The 23,440-nt window shown below is 35.1% G+C and overlaps 3 protein-coding genes across 3 annotated transcripts in view; 1 reads left to right on the top strand and 2 right to left on the bottom strand.

Moving 5' to 3' along the window:
* Positions 1–264: 264 nt before the first annotated feature.
* LOC132552400 (uncharacterized) lies at positions 265–2,298 on the bottom strand. Its single transcript, XM_060216568.1, has one exon. The coding sequence runs from the start codon at positions 2,296–2,298 to the stop codon at positions 265–267; it is 2,034 nt and encodes a 677-aa protein (XP_060072551.1).
* Positions 2,299–8,993: 6,695 nt separating this feature from the next.
* Positions 8,994–13,679, bottom strand: LOC132552374 (3'-5' exoribonuclease 1-like). The gene is made up of 6 exons (XM_060216541.1): positions 13,655–13,679; positions 13,032–13,311; positions 12,399–12,612; positions 10,614–10,701; positions 10,135–10,240; positions 8,994–9,767 (listed from the first exon to the last, which is right to left on the bottom strand). Exons 2-6 carry the CDS (start codon positions 13,280–13,282, stop codon positions 9,242–9,244), a joined length of 1,185 nt encoding a protein of 394 aa, XP_060072524.1. The 5' UTR covers positions 13,283–13,311; positions 13,655–13,679; the 3' UTR covers positions 8,994–9,241.
* A 2,063-nt stretch (positions 13,680–15,742) lies between these two features.
* Positions 15,743–23,440, top strand: part of LOC132552399 (transcription termination factor 2-like) — a 22,832-nt gene continuing 15,134 nt past the window's right edge. Inside the window, exons 1-7 of the mRNA XM_060216567.1 lie at positions 15,743–15,770; positions 16,994–17,099; positions 17,769–17,855; positions 19,339–19,402; positions 20,039–21,052; positions 22,000–22,135; positions 22,791–22,886. Of these exons, the coding sequence (XP_060072550.1) occupies positions 15,743–15,770; positions 16,994–17,099; positions 17,769–17,855; positions 19,339–19,402; positions 20,039–21,052; positions 22,000–22,135; positions 22,791–22,886 (1,531 nt within the window). The remainder of the gene's footprint in view (positions 15,771–16,993; positions 17,100–17,768; positions 17,856–19,338; positions 19,403–20,038; positions 21,053–21,999; positions 22,136–22,790; positions 22,887–23,440) is intronic.

The following is a 23,440-nucleotide window of genomic DNA, read 5'->3' as shown; positions in this document are numbered from 1 at the left end:
CAGCTAATTTGTTCACTTTCAATATCTATATTTTCTATCATTTTTTAAGATAACAAACCAATTAGTTTCTGGCTATATTTTGTAATGAGTTATATCTTCTACATTTCATTATTTGTGAAATTGTCAGTTTTACATATCAATTAGCGGCATTTTTCAAAAGGTCATATCATTACGCCCAAACTGCTTATGTAAGCAAAACACACGTGGGTACAGAACAGTTCAATCAACTTTAAGCTTTTCTGTTGTGATGCACTTATATCTATATCACATCGACCCGGAAAAGTCAGTGAATCCATTGGTCGTTTTCCACACCAACATGAAGGCATGCTCGAACAATCGTTTTGCCATCTCTTTCCTGAAAATCCGGATGGCGCCTGGTTTTTGAGTGTAGACGTTGTGGAACCGTCTGAACAAAGAGATGATACCGCTATATCTGCGCATGTCATGAAGGGTCACAATCATAAGGTAGTACGCGTACACTATGGAGTCGACAAACACCCATCCTTCGTAATGAGTACCATTCACTGTCTTTGGTCGCCTCATCTCGTTCTTTAGATCCGGGGGGATTAAATGCGTGTCACAAGGGCCAAACACAATCTCGGACACCCGAAACTCCTTAATGAGCTGTGTGAGGTAGACACATTCAATACCCTCAATTTGCTCAGTATGGTTTGCACTTGCCCCTTCCTCTTTGCACATTTCGAATGCTGGGCTGGACTCCATTGCCTTTATTGCGAGCGATAGGAGAGGTATGCAATATTCCAATCGTCTTCTGTAATGTAAGAACGTGGCTAGTTTCATCCGTGCAACATGTCCATTCCCACGAAGCACAGCGATGTACTTTTTTTGTAAGGAATACAGACGTTTGTTTGGAAGGCCCATTTCCTCATATACTGATAAAGTTGAGAATGCATGAGAATGTGATATTGACCGATTGAGATATTCATTGACGACGTACCAGTCAACTAACCTGCTACAACATGATTGAAACGAATCTTTGATTCGGTTAGGGTTAGAATTGGCGTTGAGGTTTAGGGTTTCTGATGTAGAAGATCTGTTAATGACTGCAAAATCAATGAAATCTATTTCCTCAATTCGTTGATTGAGGTTATGTTTCTGTAAACATAAGCACGATTCATTATGGTAATGGTTACATTCCGAACCATTCAGGTGGGCATCTAACGGCAAACATCTGTACACTACAGCAGGTCCTTCTTCGATAATACTGTCCAAGATTCTGAGGACTTCCATATGCATGACACCTTCTAGTTTCCCTTCAAGCAAGTTAAGAGCAGTCAAGAAATAGTTTGGACAGAATTTGTTTTCAACGAACGTTTTCAGTTTCAATAAGGAAGAAATGAAACAGTCGATCAGGTTGTCAGGTCTCCAGAAACAACTCTCGCGTTCCTCAGACATCCAGAACATCACAGTTTTCATATGATAGGAACTCAAGGGATCTTTTAATTGTGGTTGGATGATCCACTTCAACACCAGCTTCAGTAAGGTGTAACATTTCATCTGAGTATCATTAAATGACTTTGTGAGGTAATGTTCTGTTTTCGTCACTGAAAGACGCCAACCTGTGGTGTCGCTAGCGTTATGACCAACGCTAACGACCAGACAGCCATCTTTCTTTGTTGCCTCTATAATCCACGGGGGAGGCCAGTTGTAGGTCCTTTTTCTTTCACACCACTCATCGTAGTCTGATGGTAGAAACGGACATTTGTAGGCCATAACAAAATCCCATTCCACGGTTTTCTTTCCAGAATAAACCGTTGTTACCGCATTTACAGCTGGTCCATGGGTTTCAACTTCTAGGTTCCTGTGAGTGTCGCCAGCCATCGACATCATAAGTTCTTTTGTTAATGTGTTTGGCATGTAAATCGTATCCATTTTCTTCGTGAACATCCAGGGCTGAACTGCTTTTTCATACAGGAAAACCTTTATTTTCTTATACCCAGCGTTTGGCCCACTTTCAAAAATCAACAAAGGATCGACAGAGTTAGGCATGCCTGATATATACTGATTTGCTAGGTCTATGTTTCTTTCATCACAGAACACCAGGGGTGTTGAGACCATGAGATTATCATAATCTGTTTGGTCATCAGACACACTACTCAATGCATCACGTTTACTGCCAACAAATATGTTACGGACGTCGTTACGTTGTTCAACTTTATCATCGCCCACTTCGTAGGCAAAGCAAGTCGTTACCTTTCTTCGATAATCAGTGAAGCTTCTTGAAAATCCATAACTGTCTAAGTCATGGTTCAGTTTATTTGACAGATCGGTAGCCATGTCAGGTAAGCTGGACCTGTAACAAAACGTAGGAGTTGCACTAAAAATAGCACATACCTATGTTGTTTAATATCATCATCTGATCATGTACGATTGCTAACGGTTAATATAAGACCTAATGATAGCACATACCTATGTTGTTTAATATCATCATCTGATCATGTACGATTGTTAACGGTTAATATATGGTCAAATGATAAATTGAATTCATTCATGACATAAAATCTCTCTGAAAACGGACAAAATACTTCTGGTTGTCTTTGGCATTAGAAGATTGTTTAGCTTTATTTTGGCTGATTGCCTACTTTGGGTCCCTATCTTGATGGAGATTAACCACTTTGAGAATGCTTATACGAATGATGCGTGTGACCTACATGTAGGGGAACGTGTCAAAATATGCATTGCAATGTATAACCTATGATAAACTTAACCTCACACAAAAAGTGGCAGTAGGGTCACTGCAGGCATGATTTTCATAGTTCAGTTAAACTTCCCTGGGTATTTCTGACTTTCAAAAAGCGTTTTCTTCTTTTTGAGTCATCTTTAGATTTCCCTTAAGATGCCTTCAGGTAAATATGGATAAATTCAACTATATTATCTCCACACAATTAACGCTAGGAGCCGAAATGACCCTGAATTTTACAATTTTAGGATTGACATTAAGAAATATTGTGAAAAAAACAATTTTAATTGGTCTTTTTTTTCTCTTATTGGGACCCTTTCCTTACCCCTTGAATGCAAAACCCTCGAAATTCACAATCATAAAACACGTTCCCCAAGATTTATTATGTCACCATCTGCTTAAAACCCGCCTGGAAATGTAAAAAAAGAGCACTACATACACAGCTTCTCCGTGGAATTCAAGACTTCCCCGCATCCTTTCACGATATCACACCCAAACGTACCTCTTTGTCTCACTGTAGTTAGTGTAAGGTAAAATGACTTTTTCCCCACTCACTGCAATCCTCCCATATCTATGGAATGTGCGATACGCTTTATTTCATTTATCCGAGATTTTATATCAAACAAAATAAAATCGGAAATGATGAGAACATAACATTCCGATGTATTACCTTTACATATAAACGTATTAACAAGTAACAGAAAAAAGACTATCAAGTACATTTGTACTTAAGGGAATTCTGGAAAGCATTTCATATAAGTGACAAAACTGTTTTTTTTTTTTTTTTCATTTTGTTCGAAGATACACACTTGATACCAATAGTAACACTCATTCCGGTGTAGGTAAAAGACAATTATTTTGAGTGAGACATACGGATAGGGATACAACTAAGTTTACCATTGGGCGTCAGTCTAAAATCCTCCACCCACTGAGACGCCTGAGAGCAGTGCTGTTATTTCATAGGAATATGGCTTCCGCCATTGTACACCTGGAAGGAAAATATTGTACCTTTAGATGTGTCAACTTGTTTATGATATGATGCATTGTGTCAGGATCCATAACACAAAACTGTTTAATTATTTGCAGTATAAACTTCCTTTCTATCATTTCCTTAAAATGTATTTCAAGTTCAATCTAAACACCAAACTCTACTTTCATGTACATATAACTTCCGGGATTTGGGACAGGTAGCGGCATTGGCAACAAAATAGACGTTTCTTTCCCTTTCAGTTAAAATAATGATATGTCATTATTATGATTATGATCACTTGTCAAACCGCAGTTCATCGCTTAAGTTGTGTAGTCATAACAATAAACATGTATACTTACATCTGTACATGTATGTTCGAGAAGTTAGGTATACCTGCCATCAGACCAAATCGATCCGCGGACACAATCACTGTCGGCTTGATGTGTTCCAGCTGACTGCACAAGTGAGCATGTGTGTGTATACACATAGGCAGAGAGTTGTACACGTATACTTATTGAGAAACATACACAGTAATGAAACAGTACCTGCATCCCAGCTCCTATTTCCAAAAAGCACTGTCCAACATGTCCGACCAATCTTCTGCGTTACTTTGGGTGTGTATACCATTTCTTTCTCTGTATCCAGAATATTAAATAAAGTGTTTTGTGTTATAAAATTGTCCTCGTTTTCTCGCTCTTCCATGTACTCCTCGAACGTGTCCAAATGTTGACTCAAAACATTATCGGAATCGCAGTTGGCGTCCACGTTTGTCATATTATTGGACGAACGAAAATGAAATGGGTTCGCTTACGCTTAGTTTATTTAGAAGAAATACGAATCAAAGTTCGGACTGAATACCCTCACTAAATAATAAGGACGTGCTAGCTTGGATTCGCACCCATTATAAACAGAAGATAGAGCCCAAACAACAACACACCAACAACATCGCAATATTAATTTCAAACCTGAAGATGTGGTAAGTTGGATATTAAACCTCAGTTTCGGTATGTTCATGGCTTGGCATAAGCCCTGATTAGTATAATGATGAATAAGTCTACTTCCGATGAAATCCGTTACGTACAAGACGTCAAATACTGAGTTAAAACGACAAATGAACGTTTTCGACAGAACAGAAAATCCTTTTTTTTTTTTTTTGTCTATATTTCTTTGAGAAAAAGTAGAAAATGATATACACAACTAAATGATATTATAAAGTTCAACCTGCTTAACCTACTATATGCATACTAGTTCAAAGATTTGATGCAAATAGTTCAGCCATTTAACATCACCAGCTTGCTATAAGCAGTTGTACTGCTCTCACGAATTTTCTCCTTGAAGGAGAGAATCTTCAGTCAAGTCAAGGGTGTAACCAGGGAAGTTGGCTTTTCAAAAACAAACTACTGGAAATAGTCACCAGAGCTACTAAAAATTACTTCATATTCATTAAAGGTATGTGAAAATTGTAGAAAAAAGAAGGTATTTCAATCTTACGCGATATCGATCAGAGTTTATAAACATGTAGTCATTTCTAACGGAAATTTAATGGTTTGATATTCGAATCATGAAGAACAAGAAATGAGAGATTTTAAGTATGTCATTTGGTACCCAATCATTGTTCATTCCCACATGATGATCTACGAGTATATACATGTACACTGCCATCCCTTCCGGTCCTTTACTTACATGATTGTTATCATAAACGTTCTGTCCCTCCGACAGAGGGTCCGGGTCGGAGGAACTTATTCGGACTACATCACGGTCCCATGAGTCTACCAATTGTCTCTTTAATTTTGATTCTATTTATTGTCATTATCATTCGGATTTCCTATATATGGATGTGTTCATACTTATGGAAACTGTGCACCTCTGTTGACTCACTTCTTTTCATTTTCATGCGAGGCTGAACTCATTGAACAGCACATCAAAATAAGTCACGTTGACCTTGCAAAGTCGTTTGATTTCGTTGTCAGATATATTAATGACGTCTTGTCTTTAAATTGATAAAAATATGGTGATTTTTTTTCTGTCGTTGAGAAATATTCTATTTCTTTGTGCGATATGAAGCTGGGCGTGTTTGATGCTCTTTAGTTTGCCTGTTGGTTCCGTTGTCGTATACCTTGTTCTCATTTGAGAACGTGATATTTCTTACTTGGCTTGCCCAATGTTTACAAGGAGGGTGTTTTCGATGAAGCAGAAGAAGCTTACTCTTCCGGAACACTTAGTCCTGTATTCCTTGTACTTTTTCAGGAGTCTCAGCAAAAAATGGTTCTTTTGTTCAAATTTTGCAATGGTTTTATTTAAGTTCAGATGTCGATATTCACTTTAACAGTAATCTCCCGGAAAAAAAAAGAAACAAAACAATACATGAAATAGCACATACTCTTCGACTTTACTAATCATAGACTATTTGGTATAATCACTCACTTTTGTGGACACTGTGATCAATTGGAACCAGCTACCAGAACAAAATGTCTTCCTGACTGCGTGAGGAATTACTACCAGCTGCGCGCTCCCTCCCCTTCTCTTCCTTGGTATAATGCCAGCGATCGTGAACTTTAATTACTATCATTTCATGACATATTGCAGTCACTGCTATGTTATCACGACCCGGTTACGTATTTTTTTTTTTACATTGATAGACTTTAAAGGGTTTTCGGATAAACACCCGCATGGCTGAACAGGAACAGGTACTGGTCGATGATCCAGCTAAACATATTAATAGTTATCAACTAATGGCGTCAAAAGTCAACCAGTCACCTTCAAACATCACGGATGAGGAGCCCGACTAGTGAAAAGGCTGTCGCGAAACGGCGATAGAGATGCTATCTATCTAGAAATGTAAGATATGGAGTAAGAAGGGGGCTATCAACAATCACGCTTTTTATCATTTTATTTTTCTTTAAAATGACTTTGTTCTCGTTAAATAACGTTGAATGTGAAGGGTAGGAAGTTTATATAGAAAAGTTTCATTGTAAGAAACTGAGAGTATAACCAAATATGCGATCCCAGAGGTGTCTTGGCGCCCACCATTGTGGTCGTCATATGATCTGCGAAAGTTTTCCCTTCTTTTCTCTGTTTTTGCTCTTAGTGATAAGACATGTGAACATTTCTTTGAAGAAATAGCGATGCTAAACTTAACACTGCATTAAAGCTACACCACTAAAAATCCCTTAATGGCTTAGTATCCTCAAAAATCATTGAAACTAGACGAAAGACGCTTTCTGAATATTGTACTATACCGTGACCTACTAAAACCAAACCGAGATGGTCCTTCATAACATACTGTTTCTCTGTGATTCTCAGCTTCCTCCTTGTATTAATGGTCCTTTAATTACTGATTTTTTTAGGTTTAGTAACATCTTCAGTACTTAAGTACAGCCTCTATTCCCATATCAAACTTATCATTATCACAAAGTTCCATCAAAATATTGCAATAGGTCTCAAGAGATTGAAAAATATTATCGTTACACATGATGGACATTGGACATACAGTAACTGGACAAATGTCTTGTAGCAACATCTGCCAATGATAAAGAGAAAACATGAAACGCTGTAGATCTTTAATATTTATTCATTAAAGATTTACTTCTTAAATTTTGATTGATAGAATGTTCTTTTTCACTGAAATCAAAGAAAAAACCATCCAAGCATGAAATATTGTATATTGTCTATCCAGGTAATTTCAATATGTACTATTATACATCAATTGATATCACTTTTATTTTGCCCTCTGAAGATTATATAAAAGGTTTATAAAACTAACAATTTTTCACTCCAATCACAATTTACACAGCCTTTCTTTTTATGGATAAAAAAAGGCGAAAAATCAAATGGGGTTGTTATACAAATACTCTTAATTAAGAGAATGGCTTATTTCAAATCACATGATTTAACAAGTACTAATTGTAATGAGGACCATTACAAATGTCCACCAAATGGCCCCTTCAGCAATAAATGATAACAATAATCAGACCTGCAGTCGTGCCAAACATGGACTACGCCATTTTGCTCCTATAGTGCCACCTAATACATATTTACCAATTTTCACGAAAATCGGACAATATCTAAAATTTGGCCAAATTTAGACCACAGCTGACCGCTCAGATGACCGATCGTTGGCCGAATAAAAAATGGACTACGCCATTTTGCTCCTAGTGCCACCTTATACATATATACCAATTTTCATGAAAATCAGACCATATCTAAAATTTGGCCAAATTTTGACCACAGCTGACTGCTCAGATGACCGATTGGAAAAATTCAAGCGGCCTGCACTCCGCCTCGCATGTATGAATATGTGTGTAAAGTTCTGTTAAATTCCATGCAATAGTTTTTGAGAAATGTGTCAGAAACCTTCCTGGTGGAAGAAAGTGAAATAAATAAGAATAATATAAAAAATAATAATAAGAAGAAACGGAGCAAACACAATACGTCACCCCACTTCGTTTGGGGGACATAATTATCACTTACAACATGATTTGTTTACCTTTCTTTAAGTTGATGTCTGTTCATACTAAGACATATGTATTGAGAAATTTTCAAGTTGCTTCAATTTGGAATAAAAACAATAAATAAAACAAAAACCATAAATATTGATTTCAATATGAATTTCAAACAAAAGAAATTTTTCATTCTTCTGAAACACATTTGGTGTCTTAAGGTAGAAAATTTAAAACAAATATATAATGATATTTTAAAAACAAACAAAATCTAAAAAAGCAAAACTGTATTACTAGTTTAAGCAGACAAAAAAGACAGTGTAATAAGTTTATGTAATACTTGTTGGCTGTCAGTAGGGAACATTTCTGCATTAAGCCTGACCCCAGGCTGTTAGGGGTTGGGGGGACAGTAAGGGACCATACAGGTAAATACCTTATACAGGTACATTTCTGTATACTTCAACTCCTAGTCTGGGGTTTTAATCCATCAGGAGACAATAAATTAGTTGCTGTTGATGATTCTACTAAAAAACAAGAGATATTGCAGTTATTTTACCAGAGAAGGACTAGTATATTAATATAAGATATTAACTTTGTACAGATCTATCATGAATGTCAGTGTTATATTGAGTTTATCAACAAGATCAATATCTTAATATGATAAATGCCTTAAAGCAAGAGTCGGATTAAATAATGCAATACTTTACTCATCATGAAATAGACACAAGTGTAGATTCTATTGATCAAAGCTAATATTTATGAAGAATTATGAGAAAACTCCAATATTTTCCCTTTAAACATGTACAAATTTCAAGCTGATTTTTCAAAGAGGAAACAATCATGATAAGTAATTTATCTATGAGATGACAAGAGAGTTATTACATGTTTCATACAATGTTTATAACTCCTACCAAATCAATGAATTAAATAATAAACAAAATATGATTTAGACTGTTGCAATTCATTATCAACAAAACAAAATATTCTTAATTCATAATCAACTGAAAATATCCTGATTCATTCTTAACAGCAGGAAAGGTCCTATATCATCTATTTATCAATTCAAAATGTTGTAATTTACTATCAAAAACACAAAAGATCCAAAATGTCTTTCATAGATGATACATCTGGTCAAGATTTCTGCAGCTTATAATATGCCAACAGATCAGACAAATCCTCTTCTTTCTCCTCTGTCTTTTCTTCTATACACAATTTGTTCATTGCTGTAGTAACATCTTTGTCATCCTTATGTGTGCTGATTTTGACCTCTTTCATTTTCTTGTCATCAGCTCGTTCAGTACGTCTATCATTATCCTCCTTCTCATCACTGTCACTTGATTCTGTTCCTACATTTGAAAACTTCAGAAATTTGGCACCTGGATAACTGTAAATGAATTCATTCACTTTGACTCGACAACCATCTTCTATCAGTCTAATAGCTATCCTTGCTATATTTCTCGAATCATCACGGCCACAGTGCTGTTTACCTTCAAATTTCATCCCCAGATATATCAACATGTCCTCCAATTTTTTACGTTGACACTTATAAAATGATCCATATGTTTTCTTAATGTTAATCCACTTTTTGGCCCAACGTGGAAAGGGATGGTCACAGTGCTGGCATTGGAGACAAAGAAAGCGGCTCATATCCCAAGGCCTGAAAAAAACCAAGAAATATGATAAACTCAAATTTTCATAACAATCTGTAAAGAATGTCATGAACACTGTTACAATCAAGGGATAGAAAAGGGTCAAATTTCTTTCCAATTTACATAAAAAAGATTATGTCTTTATAGTTGAGGTGTCCATATTACACAGGTTTTTGACAGATAAGGTGTGTGAATATTAATCTTAAAGGGTATGTTTCCCAAAAATGACATTTTCTCTTGAGTTTCAAGAAACATTTTTATTTTACAAATGCTTTCACACTGGTAGTTTAACTTTTGTTATTGCCACAGGTCAAGGGTCAAATGAATAATGCTCTGATCTCAGGTATACCTTTGATGAAAAAAACACATATTTACCCATCCGTGACAACTGCAAATTTATTGCCTTCGCCAAGGTGCTTTTCTCTCATCCATTCCTCGACTTTCTGAAAGACTGCTGGAAATTCATCAGCAGCATCTACATCTGCCTGCAAAAGAAACAAAAAGGTCTCCTTTGGAAAAGAGTAAACTACCTGTTCATATCCCTGAGTACTTCATATTATTAACAATATGTATATGCTAATAGGAACTTTTTAGGAATTATTGTGTGTCAGTTTTTATAAATCAATACTGTAACTTGAAATTATAGTGATGTTATACACTTCAGTAAGCATTTGGGTAACAGGAACTTATTTATCTAAAAAAAAAATGACCTTTTTTTTTAACTTGCATTGGGAGCTTTAAGGCAATCAGCTGCTTACCAGCTCGAGAGGATTATTACTGTCACTTCCTTAAAAATAACTAAATTATAAACTGTTGATACCGAGGTATGTGGAATTTAAGTTAAGGTCTGTTACTTGCCTGGGTAATACCAGTCAGTTCTGTACAGAACTCTGACAACTGTGGATTCAGCACCGGTTTACAGAAGGAATGAAATTCATCCACCTACAACATAGAGTTATCCCCCATGCAATGTGTATAAAAAAAATCACCTCGGATAACATTTTCACACTAGTGAAGATCAACTAATGACACGTTGTGTTTGTGTGTGTCAGACCATATTAATATTGCTGTAATATCAGGTGAAATGTTAGGAACATTGTATTATTTTATAAACTTTCACACAATAGTCCTCAGGTGGATTTTACTATTCCTCGTTTTAATCATGTACATGTGAATGTTACTCAAAGAACAGATAGAGAGAGGACATGGGAAAAATAGTTGGTGACTCATTAAGAATTATAACAGGGTAAGAAATGGGTGGACACAACAAAATATAAGTATTACTCTGTAGTAGAGTTAGTGATATGACTGGATCAATAGTGGCTGTTCTGTCTGGATTAGACAAGTAGCAGTAGGTTAATGGGAAATCTGGATTAGAGGTGGCTGGTTACTTTTTAAATGGGATAACTGAATAATTGTTTTCTTAAGTATCATTAAATATCTGGATTATTGCAGGCTTTGTGAGCTGGATGCATGGATTACTGGTGGCTAGTTACTAGTTATTAGATTGGGACACCTGGGTTAGTGGTTACTTAAGAATCATTAAATATCTGGATTATTGCAGACTTTGTGAGCTGGATGCATGGATTAATGGTGGCTGGTTACTTATGGACTGGGACACCTGGGTTAGTGGTTACTAAAATTATACAATCATTGTATGCTCATGTAAAAACTTGTGTCAGAAAAGATGGATTATTATCTGACAATTTTTCTGGTAATCTCGGATTGTATCAAAGTGAATTGTTATCTCCAATTTTGTTTTCTCTGTATATTAACGATCTAGAAAATGATTTATATCAAAACTGCGATGCAATTGAATTTTGTGAGGTATCTCTTAGTTTATTAATGTATGCCGATGATCAGTTTTATTTTCTGAGACTGCAGAAGGCTAACAAATAAACAATAAAGGTTACTTAAGAATCATTAAATATCTGGATTAGTGGAGACTTTGTGAGTCAGACAACTGGACTGATGGTGGCTGGTTACTTATGGACTGGGACATCTGAGTTAGTGATTACTTAAGAATCATTAAATATCTGGATTAGTGGACACTTTGTGACTCAGACAACTGGACTGATGGTGGCTGGTTACTTATGGACTGGGACATCTGAGTTAGTGATTACTTAAGAATCATTAAATAATAGGATTAGTGGAGATTGGATAAGAGAGATCCAATATACACTTAACATCATGCAATTGAATCCCATCACATTCACCAAAATGTTTCAGTCATAAAGAGTTAACTTAAAAGTGCCAACCCTCAAAATGAACTTGTTTAAATTACTGGTAAGTCCAGTAAAGTAGGATTGTTCAAACAAGTCCAACACAACATTTCGAAATTTTTGATGAGAACCATTACTAAAAGATCTATTGGATTCTCAAACAATTTCGACAAGTCCCACTGAAAAAGCATGATTATCAGACTTGGACATTGAGCCCTTAAGATCCCCAAATGACATAAGTTTTGCTCAAACAAAAAACAAAACCACCTCTTAAATTTAAAGTCAACATAAACTTACCTGTAAACAAAAAAAACTTTGTGTGTTTTATTCTCAAACTATAAGACTTAATAATTTCCATTGCCAAAAGCCTTGCATTATTCCCTAAAAAAGGAGAAGATAACTTTTTTTCACTCTTACCACAGTGTTTTGATGAACATTGATGAGGACAATGGGAAATTCTATAATTTCGTGTGGATAACCAGGTGTATCAGCTTCGCAAGTAGCCTCGAAGTCTATGATGAGTAGATAATCATACAATGGTTTTGTACTTGGGACACGGACATTTGCTTTCATAAGTTTTCTATGTCTATAGTACAACTTGAGCCTCTTCTTTAGAACATCGTTTACACCCCTGAAAATCAAATAAAACTTGTAGTTTTAAAAAGTCTTAATACTACATTATTCAACAAGGTATATGTTTCACATGAGTTTCTTGCATGAAACAGAATATTAAGATATAGAACAGTATGCTGAAATATATATGTAATCACTAAATATATATATATATTTATATTGGTTTTAAAAGGTATTCAAACACCATAAGAAAAACATTTACTCTACATTGTTTCGTAAAAATTGAGAAAACTTTCAATGAGATATTAAAAGAATTTAAAAGACTTCAAACTTTACAGACAACCCAGGCTTGAATATACCTAAAAAAAAGCATAATTCTGTACATATGCGTTAAAATAATTTTCAAAGAATCCTTCAGAAACATTACGAATGTCTCTTTATCTTAAATTTAAATCCTAGATATCAATAGATAATTACTTTGTATCCATTTTCAATTCTGTGAGACGCTCTTGAAGTTGTTTTCTGTTCATTTTGTTAATCTCTCCATTGATCGCTGAAAGTTTCCTGTAAATATCCTCACTCGCTCCATCCTTTTGAGCTTTTGACCTGCATCCAGTCCTCTTCCTAGCACCATTTCCTGTTCCTCCATCTGATATGTTTGGATCGTTATTCTCATTCTGAATAAGGGATTTGTCAGACCCAGCAACAGAATCTGTACTGATGCTCATGGCTTTTTGTAATATTTAAAAATCAATTTCTGCAACAGAAAATACCAGAAATACATTTGTAAAATATGATCAGTGAAGTTTACAAGCATTTACTGTCTCAATCTTTACAAACCATTTCAAAATGAAAGAATGTAATGGAATTTGTTTTAATAACTTTTTTTTTTTATTTTGTAATAAATCTAGAACAAGAGGTTTACAAAGGTACATCATTTTTCTTTGGTTGTTGACATGTCGGATCTTTAATGTTTGTTCTTAAATTGACTAGAAGGTAGACCCGTAATCTTATGTCAATAAATGTAATTAACTAATCTGCTACTTGTATGTAAACTATGTATGATGCAGCTACATGTATAATGATAATATAATATCTACCTGGCAAACGTTTGAAGGGTTCCAACTACATTAGGGATTGTATTGGTCACAGTTGATCTGTTATACAGTCAGAACCCTTCAGACTAACTAGGCAATGGATACAAAAGAATTACATTGGTAGAGTTTAAGAAACAATTTAGTATTTTACAATTTATATGTTATTATTTATAAATACCTCTGGTTTGGATATTTACTGAAATTGACGGAAAAGGAGTTGACAGCAATTTTGTAGGATTGTTTAAAAGGAGCAGAATAATGTTTGCAAAATTTTGATGAGCTCCATTAATAATAGATACAGTCTAGTGGGTTCCAAAATTATTGCTGAGTTATGCATATGATAAGCGACTATGACTCAGACATCTGCAGATCTGAGTCCCAATGAACAGAGGAAAAATCAGACTGAAATTAATCGTTTTCTAAGATAATTATCACTGGAGATATACGAAGATATGAAAATACGTCATCCATATATTGCAGTCCATATGCCTACATCAGACTAGTCCGAAGGGTTTTGACTATCTAGGACCGACTTATTTTTTTCTTGATGCGATCTGCGACAAAGGCAAAAATAAAATCGTGGATACATAGTCACAGCCCTTCGGACTAACATCATGCAGTAGTTCACAAATAATTATTGTATTGTCATATTGTAATCAATTGTGAATCAGTGTACATATTGTTGCAATACCAGCAGATCCTGATATGTTGTTGAAAAATGTGCCACTGAGTCAATTATCATTCTTGTACCTTTAATATTAGGTTCACGTTCCACACTTGTTGTAATGTGAAGGATCCCGGTTTGAACACTGTACACTGTACGCAGAGACGTGTATATCACGTCTCTGACTTACTCCTATACCTATAAGAGGTCTTAGTCCACCTGATTACATTGGCGGATCTGTTACACGGCGCCAATCAAAAGTATCTCGCCGTGTAAACCTCTAACATTGTTGGAGTAGTCTCTGACTGAACGTGATCACAAATCTAATAGTAAATCTAGATTTTCATTCTAACAAATGACCAGAAGATTGTGTTGTAATTTAACAGCTTTGCTACTTATCATACAATACATATTTCAAAATAAAACTAATTAGAATCAATTCTACGACGAAAGCAAACCTTTATCAATCTTGCTTCATTTTTGTATCAGGCGGTGAAACTTCCGGTCTTGGACTTTCCTAATATCAAAATGGAAAACGTGATAAAATATCCGGATGACCACTTGTACAATATGGTTGGTATTTTCTTGATGTTTTTGAGGATTCTAAGGGGCCGACAGTTTAACAAAATATTATCAGCATTTCTTACTCCAGTTATTCGAGCCACTAACATAAGAGACTTAAGTAAAAAGTTTTATAGATACATGTAAACTATGAGGTCTAAATACAAGAATGATAAGGGAATATGAGTAGAACACAATTAACACAAATGGAAATATGTCCTGTTGGGATTTGTTATTACCTTTAATTTCTTAAAAATCAAAACACATACAAGTGTACCTACATTTACTACTAATCTTGATGAATCATACAGGTACATTTTAAATTTCCTCAGTGGAGAGAAGTTACTCAATATGAGAGTACTGTGTGTCTAATCCGGTTAATGACTGAAAAACAACATAAACTAAATAAATAAACATCTACGTTTATTTCAATGTTACTGTTAATGGTAGTAAGTAAGAAGTATAACCGATTGTATTGTGTTTGATACTAGACTCTATATTAATATGTAATTGATTATTAAATTAAAGAAAATAATAAACAACACAACGGAAAAAAATTACGTAGATGCACACGATTACTTCTTATTATGACCCTGGCCGTTAAAAAGAATTTTCTTCATACACATAAAAATATGTACATCTCTACTGAGAGTCGAATGTGTATATAACCTGAATAACAAAATGCGAGAAAACGAACTGCGTAATCCATTACGGTTGTCAAATGAGACCACAATTTTGATTGGAGCATTCGTTTGTAAACCTAATTGTAATTGGATCGAGTTTAATATTTTACTTTTACGCGCTATGTTTGTATTGCCGGAAGTTTGTCGAAATGCATCATCAGATGTAAATATAGATCGACGAGAATGGAAGCAGTTCGTTGTCTAAAGCATGGTAAGTTTCACTTTGGATTAATTGGTCTTCACACCATATATTTCATTTTGTTGAGGGGCTTCGAATAAAAAAGTGAAATAAATATGATACGTAAATCGTCTTATCATCACAGGCGACCATATCGCAAATCGAAATTAAATAATGACACACACACACACATATATATATTTGTTTTCCCATCATTATCGTCACACTATAACTACGAGACATGTAAACAGCTATAATCTGACTAGGTTCGTTGCAATCTCTCGGACGACTTTTTGGCTGTAGTCATAGTGTCGCCAACTCACCTGATCAGGTACTGGAACGCCGGTACATCTGGTACATAGCCCGATTTCGTCAAGACAACCTGATATTGGGCGTATCATGGCTTGCGCTGCTCAAATCGTTAGAGTAACACACAGTAAATGTGATCAGTGTTAAGAAATTTCTGAATCAGTTTTTGCATCTTATGCAGTCAAATAATTGTCCACATTACATCTTTCAAATAAAATGTACTGTACATATGTGAGAACTTGCATGTATACAATAGAATTTATTATTTAAAATCTTTCCTTTATGACCTTTCACTGCTCCCCTTCATCCTCGATTTTGAAAGGCTATCACAGGCCAGGTATAGGGGACATGTAGCTTGAGGTAGCTTGATGCTGTCGTAATAGCTGTATTTACCTTTACATTTTTAATTGTATATCTAAGTATATCTCTATATATGTAAGTGTCTTATCATGATCAGCTATGGTAGAAGTTGAGAGCACATGTCAGCATGTGTAAGAGGGGATTTCCATTTAGTCAAGGATGGATGGTCCTCAGTGTCACAGTCTGTGTTGACAATAATCCCACCTGTTCTGTTGAATTACAAACAGATGCTTCTCTACAAAGTTGTCCTGTTATCAGCCCAATTCCTAATCTGCATCACAGGTGATATTAAGACCTCCTGGACTTATTGTAGGATAAATATAGGAAATATTGGCTTGTTACCTGGTGTGTGCTTATATAAATATTGCCAAATAGATGTTATTATAGGTCTAGAGTGATCTATTGCAGTAACAAATTAACTATTTCATGGACATTTACCTGCAACTCTTGTTATTTATAGCAACAAATTTGTCTATTTTTGTATTAATTGAGTCCAAATTAGATCTGACATGAATATAAACAATGCAAGAATGATGTTGGTTTTTTTAGTTGAATTTTTTTAAAATTTTGATTTATAACCCAAACAGATCAGCTATGCATGCTGAAGACAGGAACCAAAGCTGGTGCTACCCAAGGGATGAGTTTCTATGTATGTAGCAGAACAGACTCCTGTGGCTTTGCACAGAAAACAGAGTAAGAAACACATTTATTTCTAGTAGGATGGGTGTACAGTAATTTTTATAACATAGGTAATTGAATTCCCAGGTCTGTACTCTACCCATTAAAACATGCAAAAGAAATGACTATTTTTAATGATTTTGATAACTTTAATGGATTTGAATGAATTTATCAAAACTTCTTAGTGCCTTTAATTGGTAGTTGTACAGGTTTGGGTGGGGGAGAGGGGAAGAATCCTTATTAGAGAATACCACAATGAACACTATGGGGAAGACTGAGATGCTTGTGTTTTCAACTCCAGGTTTTGCAATCATCAACTTGATATACAAAATCAATGTAAGGGTTATTCTGCAGGGCTCTCGATCTGCCAGATTTGGGGCCGAATATTTCAATGCAAAATAGTATCTTTTTCCCAATTTAGACCCCAAGTTTTCCCAATTCTAAGGAAAACGCCACTATTTTTCCCAATTCTAAGGGCCCTGGGCCCCAGTCCCAAAATGGGGTGTGAGAGCCCTGTTCTGGCACTTTATAACAATATAGAATTACATTGTTGCTACTGAATTCCATTAGTTTGAAAATGAGATAAATACAAAAGAAATGGAGATCATTTTCTCACTTGCTTATCATTGTTTCCTAAGAATATTAATAGCTTTGATTTTACAAGAAGTATTGTTTGTCTCTCAGTTTAGCTCCACAAGATTGTCCCAACCACCCAGGTAACACAATGGAGCTGCAATCTTTGTCAAACAGCAAGACTTCTGGGGAGCAAAGGTGAGAAGATAAAATATACTGGTTAATATTTGGTTGCGATCTGCATTTATTCCCTGTCTAGAAATGAGCCCACACATATCTGTTGATTTTTAGAAAACATATCCAACAATCCCCCTCATTGCCCTGTAATATGCCCAACTATATCTACTTATGTTTTGATAGAAATACTTGTCTCAGGACAATGGTACAATACACTGTATGTTATGTCATTGTCTTATGATGTGCCTACGTCCCAGTATATATTAGTCTATAGTCGTGTTCATGTAGTGGCCCTAAGGTTTCTTGTAAGATAAATACAATAGATCAGTTACTTAATGAAAGGAAAGACAAAAATTTGAAATATCCTGAAAATTTGAAATAAAATAACTTGACGATGAAAAGTTAAAAGATGTCATATGACACAGCATTTGCATCACGGAAATCATCTTTGGAAGGAAACAGAGTTTTTGTTAAACATGTATATGCATGTTGTAGCAGATACAGTAAAACCTGTATTTAGCAGACCGTTGCTGGACCACTTAAATTGTCCTTTATAATGAGGTGTCTACTGATTGAAGGATGACCATTGACTGTCAAAACTTTGAAAGCCCCTACATACAGGTTCAATCTCTGCAAGTGATTTAAACAATACAGAAGTTTTGTATCTTGGGTCAACATTGATGTCTGCTTTTTTTTAAGTTTACATGTCAAAGAAAAACCAAACAATTGAAACAGATATTCAATTGAGCATTTAATCACAGGTTTGATGTGTATAAAATGCTTAAGATGCTTGCAGATCAAGAGTAAATGTTTAACAAAGCATGTCCTTTTTACCCCACAGCCCGTCAGTCCGTCCACAATTGCATTCCGCTTATTATCTCAAAAACTACATCACCGGTCATCACCATTTTCACTGGGGATTTTGGGCCTATGGACCTATACAACCCTATTGTTTTTCGTCACCGTGCGATATCCAATATGGCGATTACGGGTGCCATCTTAAATTGCATTCCGCTCATTATCTCAAGAACACCGACACCGGTGGTCACCATTTTTACTGAGGATGTTGGGCCTATTGACCAATACAACCCTATTGTTTTTCGTCATCACTTGATATCCAATATGGCGGTTACGGCCGCCATCTTGAATTTGCATTCCGCTCATTATCTCAAAAACGACATCACCAGCAATCACCATTTTCGCTGGGCATGTTGGGCCTATGGACCTACACAGCTTTTTGAGGTTCTTCACAATCTCAGCCCTGCACCCAACTTTATAATAAGGCTGTAGGGTATTGCCCGTGTTTGCGGAGCTATTTTTTGTTTTGCTGGAATTTTAGGAAAGGTGAAGACACTACCTTATGGGTAATTAAAAGTGCAGTTTGCATCTCCCAGCCCAGGCAACACACTTCAAAAAGATATAAATTGATGAGAACAGTTTAAATTGCATGAAGATAGTTCTTAATCATTTTTTTTTTTTTTTTTTTTTCATTTTTTATCTTTAGGAAATATTTCCGTTGCCATGGACGACCAGAAACACAGACATGGTGTGGTTATTATTCATCTAAGGTAATGATTGACATTGTGTTAACTTATAAGCCATAGCTTAGGGCTTGGGTCTTGATAAATACTGTTTCTGTTTAATCAGTTACTAATACATGGACACATTTTTGATATATGGTATGAAGGTACTCAGTGCCTTCTCCTGGTATAGTTATCAACCAGTTGTTGTTGCAAAGACACTTTACCAATAGCTTTAGATAGTATGTGGTGGGTGTCCTGTTTGATGTTCCCCAAAGTAATGGTAATAATGTTAAGTAATGCAAACCCATCCTGCCTTAAAACAATCTATTTATGGGGGCAATATCCTAACAAACAAAAGGAGTTTAAAGTATATATTGAATGTGTGTTATATTATAAAAGGCCTAAAGTGTGGTTTGATGACAGACAGTCAACCCCAAGATGCGTATCTATTTTATTATACACTGTACCATGAAAAAACATTGTTTAATGATAATTATGAAAATATCACACGAGTGTTTGTTTTTCATCATCAGGCAAAGTTTTACAGTTTAGTGTTTTTTATCATATCATATCAGAAGAACTATTTGAAAATGTTTGAAAGGGCTTTCTCAGAGTTTTGTGAAAACATTTTGACTGAGATGTGTTTGTTTTTCTAAATTGGTATATGATTTTAATTTTCAGAACAACCCATCAAAATTTTCAGAGAAGATTACAAGTCCGAAAGAAAAGGACACCCAAAGTAATCTTAAAGTGGACCATGCTGGTGGACCTGACACTAAGAGTTGTGTTGATTCAACAACTTCAGATCAAATCTCGAAAAGAATGGAAAAACTTGATCTTGATTCTGGTCAAAAAGATCTGCAAGACAAAGAAATTCCAAAAGTTTGTAGCAAACTTAAACTCAAGAAAAATGCCAAGGTTGTGTCTCAACCACAGGAAGAAGTCAGTTTTGCTGTATTATCAGCACAAAGTAAACAGAAGAACTCCACTGGCAGTGACAAAAGTGGTTTCAGTGCTGAAAAGAAATCTGTTTTAAACCATTTGAAAATGGGTGGACGAAGGGAGTCTACAGCTGCTTGTATAGATCTGACAAGTGACGATGAAAATGACAGTGATGGTAATAGTGACATTGGACATGAAGATGAAAGATTAGCAGATCAGGAGCGTGACATGTTAACACAATATGGTGAAAATAATGGTGTGGTCAGTCACAGTTCACCCACTTCTGTATCACAGACAGGCTATACAAAAGGTCATGGCTCAGACAGGAGTCAAGGTCAGATAAATGATGTGTCACATGCACAGGACTCTATAAGTAGTAAGACTAATGGAACTGCAGAGGTAAGTCTTCCTACACAGAAAAGACCAGGGATGTCATCAGAGGAGGCCAACATCACAGTTCCTCAGTCTACTATTGAACATGTCAGTAAATCTACCATTCCTGTACAGTCCGACAAGAACACAGCTCTTCAGTCAACTGTGAATTTGTCCCAAATGTCTAACCATGGAGGGGTCCCAACACAGATAAAACCAGTAGTGACCACTGGGCAGTCAATGGTCACAGTTCCTGAACCAATCATTGTACACACATCTCAAAGTACAAGTAATACAGGTTTTCAAACAGCTAACCAGCTTAGTTTGAAGCAAGACATTGAAGTCCGCGACAGTTTGTTAAAACGGTTACAAAAGCAGAAGGTAATAGTAATATCCATTTATATAATCAATATGACAGATATCCTGTGCTTTTATCAACTGAAAAAAGTACCATGATATGCATTTTAGCATATGGATAAAGTTTGTGTTTATACACAAAAGTGAATCACACATTTCAATACAAGTTTAAAGTTAGATGCAGTATAGCCAAATATTGAAAGGAATTAAACTTCAGACTCGTCAGTGATGTTAAGGGCCTAAATATTTTAAACTTAAGAGGTGAGTTTGGAAATCTATATTGTTCTTTATAAATCAGTAAATTTTGTAGGATTTTTTCTGTTGAGCTCAGTCCAACATTTCCAAGATCTTGATGAGTCCTGTTACCAAGAGATATAGTTTGTTCTCAAAATTTAAGCAAATCCTACAGGAAAAGCTTGGGTCAAGGACTCAAATATTTCAGTCCCAAAAAATCACTGTAAATGTTACTATATTTAGACTGGGAAGTACACTTATCCCAAAATTGACTGTATATATGTTTAAAACCATGCCACTATTTAGATGAATTAGAATGTGGCATGCAGGTTATGGTAAACCTCATGGACAAATTGTCTACCAGCAGTGTTTACCATCTTCAGTCTTGAAGATCGTACAAAAAGACAAATAGATGAATATCACGTTTCAATACAACTAACTCCCAGAAATTTGGAACTCTGAAAATGATTTGTTTTCAAAACATATTACTTCTAGTGAAAATACCTGTTAGTGTCATGTAACCAGTAAAAGAGCAATCAAAATTGGTCAGTCATCTATAATAGATCTAGAGCACTTTGTTTTAAACTTTTCATAATATCTTATTAAAATTCCAGAAAAAGAATTGCTGCTAAAATGAAACATGACAAAATATTGGTCTACTCAAAACATTATTTATACCAGTATCATACTTTTTTCTATCATAATTACTGAAATTGTACATATTTTTTTCTTTCCAGCAAATTATAGCAACTGTGAAAATGTCTACCCTACCAGACCGCGGTAAAAAGCTGATGGAAGAAGTGGAGAAACTTCAGAATACCATTTCTATCTATAATAAAAAAATCTCTGACCATAATACTAGAAGTGAAAAAGGTATGAGTTTTAGATATGTAACTTGGTTCACAAAAAGCAAATAGATAGATTGTAGTGATATCTGCTCATTCTTAAGCCCCTGCCATTTCAAGAGTGGTGATATATACCATGCTGTGAGCCATATCTGTCCATTCTGTCATGTCTTGTTCTAAATCAGTCATATTCTGAGAACCTTTAAACAGATTTGGTTCATACATGTGTTTAACCCATAGTATCATAATATCAAGTTCTACACCATATTAGAAAAAAAATTATTAAAAGGTCAAAGGTCACATTTGACAACTTTTGTAAATTCATCCAACAATGATACAGATCTAAGCATAGAAGCTGGGACATTCATATCTTATAGGTATCTCCTTATTTATTGGATTTAGTCCCTTTATATAGCACTGTCGGTTAGAAAACAAAGCTCCTCATGGTAGGCAATTATCAATGCAGTGATTTCTCCAAGAAATTTACATGAGGGGGAAACTTGAACAAACTAAATATGCAAAACTCATTAAGCCTCATAAATTTCACCCATGTATATGATTGTTTGTGACATAAAATATCATAAAATAAGATAGGTTCATTGATTGTGAAAAAAAATCTTGGTATGTACAGTTTGTTTATTGAAATCGCAAAAGTACTAAAAGTTTCTATATTAAAAAAGCAGGTACTAGTAAAAATCCAGGAATCACAGTGATTAAGCTACCTGCCAAACCAGAAGGTCAACAGACAAGTACTGGACAGCACCAACAACTCCCCCCAGGTAAATACCACTGTATAAAGCTGAGGTTTCAACAGTTTGATCCACATGATGGATAGCAATGAAATGAAAAGATAAGGTTTTGATTTTAAAGTCAATATTTATTTCTGTTAAATAATTGTTTTTATTTTTCTCATACCTGCTTACACACAGCTACTTCCCCTGCTTTAAATGTTTTGTTTTTAATTACCTTTCAGCTTTCCAGTGTGGATTTTTTTGGTTGTATTTTAGAGTTGCAATAGTTGATATTATTCAAGGATGAAACAGTAATACTGATTAACAAAGCGACAGCTTTGATTTTTTCGTTGTTATTTCATCATTATGAAATGACACCAAATCAGGTATTAAGAATTTGATAGTGTTAGTTAAAATTTGGAGAAGATATTTATGTTCATTGAGTGTTCATGTCAGAATATTGGCCATGTACTTGATTTGGTGCAATGAGATTTCAGCACATTATTTCTTATTAGTAAAGTGGTGCAAAGATGAAATTATGTATTCACAGTACTTGCTGTATAAGTAACATACAGAAGCTACAATTGGCACAATAGCACAAT

Source organism: Ylistrum balloti, unplaced genomic scaffold (genome assembly GCF_031769215.1).
Source record: "Ylistrum balloti isolate Yb309-2 unplaced genomic scaffold, AGI_CSIRO_Ybal_v1 Utg370246, whole genome shotgun sequence".
Taxonomy (NCBI): Eukaryota; Metazoa; Mollusca; class Bivalvia; order Pectinida; family Pectinidae; genus Ylistrum; species Ylistrum balloti.
Note: the sequence above shows the minus strand (reverse complement) of the source record. Positions and strands in the feature narration are given on the sequence as shown.

Coding starts and splice junctions, on each gene's coding strand:
- LOC132552374 (XM_060216541.1), bottom strand. CDS start 13,282: ATGAGCATCAGTACAGATTCTGTTGCTGGGTCTGACAAATCCCTTATT. Junction 12,613..13,031: donor GAATTGAAAATGGATACAAA/GTAATTATCTAT, acceptor TTTGATTTTCAG/GGGTGTAAACGATGTTCTAA. Junction 10,241..10,613: donor GACTGGTATTACCCAGGCAA/GTAACAGACCTT, acceptor TTTTGCAGGCAG/ATGTAGATGCTGCTGATGAA.
- LOC132552400 (XM_060216568.1), bottom strand. CDS start 2,298: ATGGCTACCGATCTGTCAAATAAACTGAACCATGACTTAGACAGTTAT.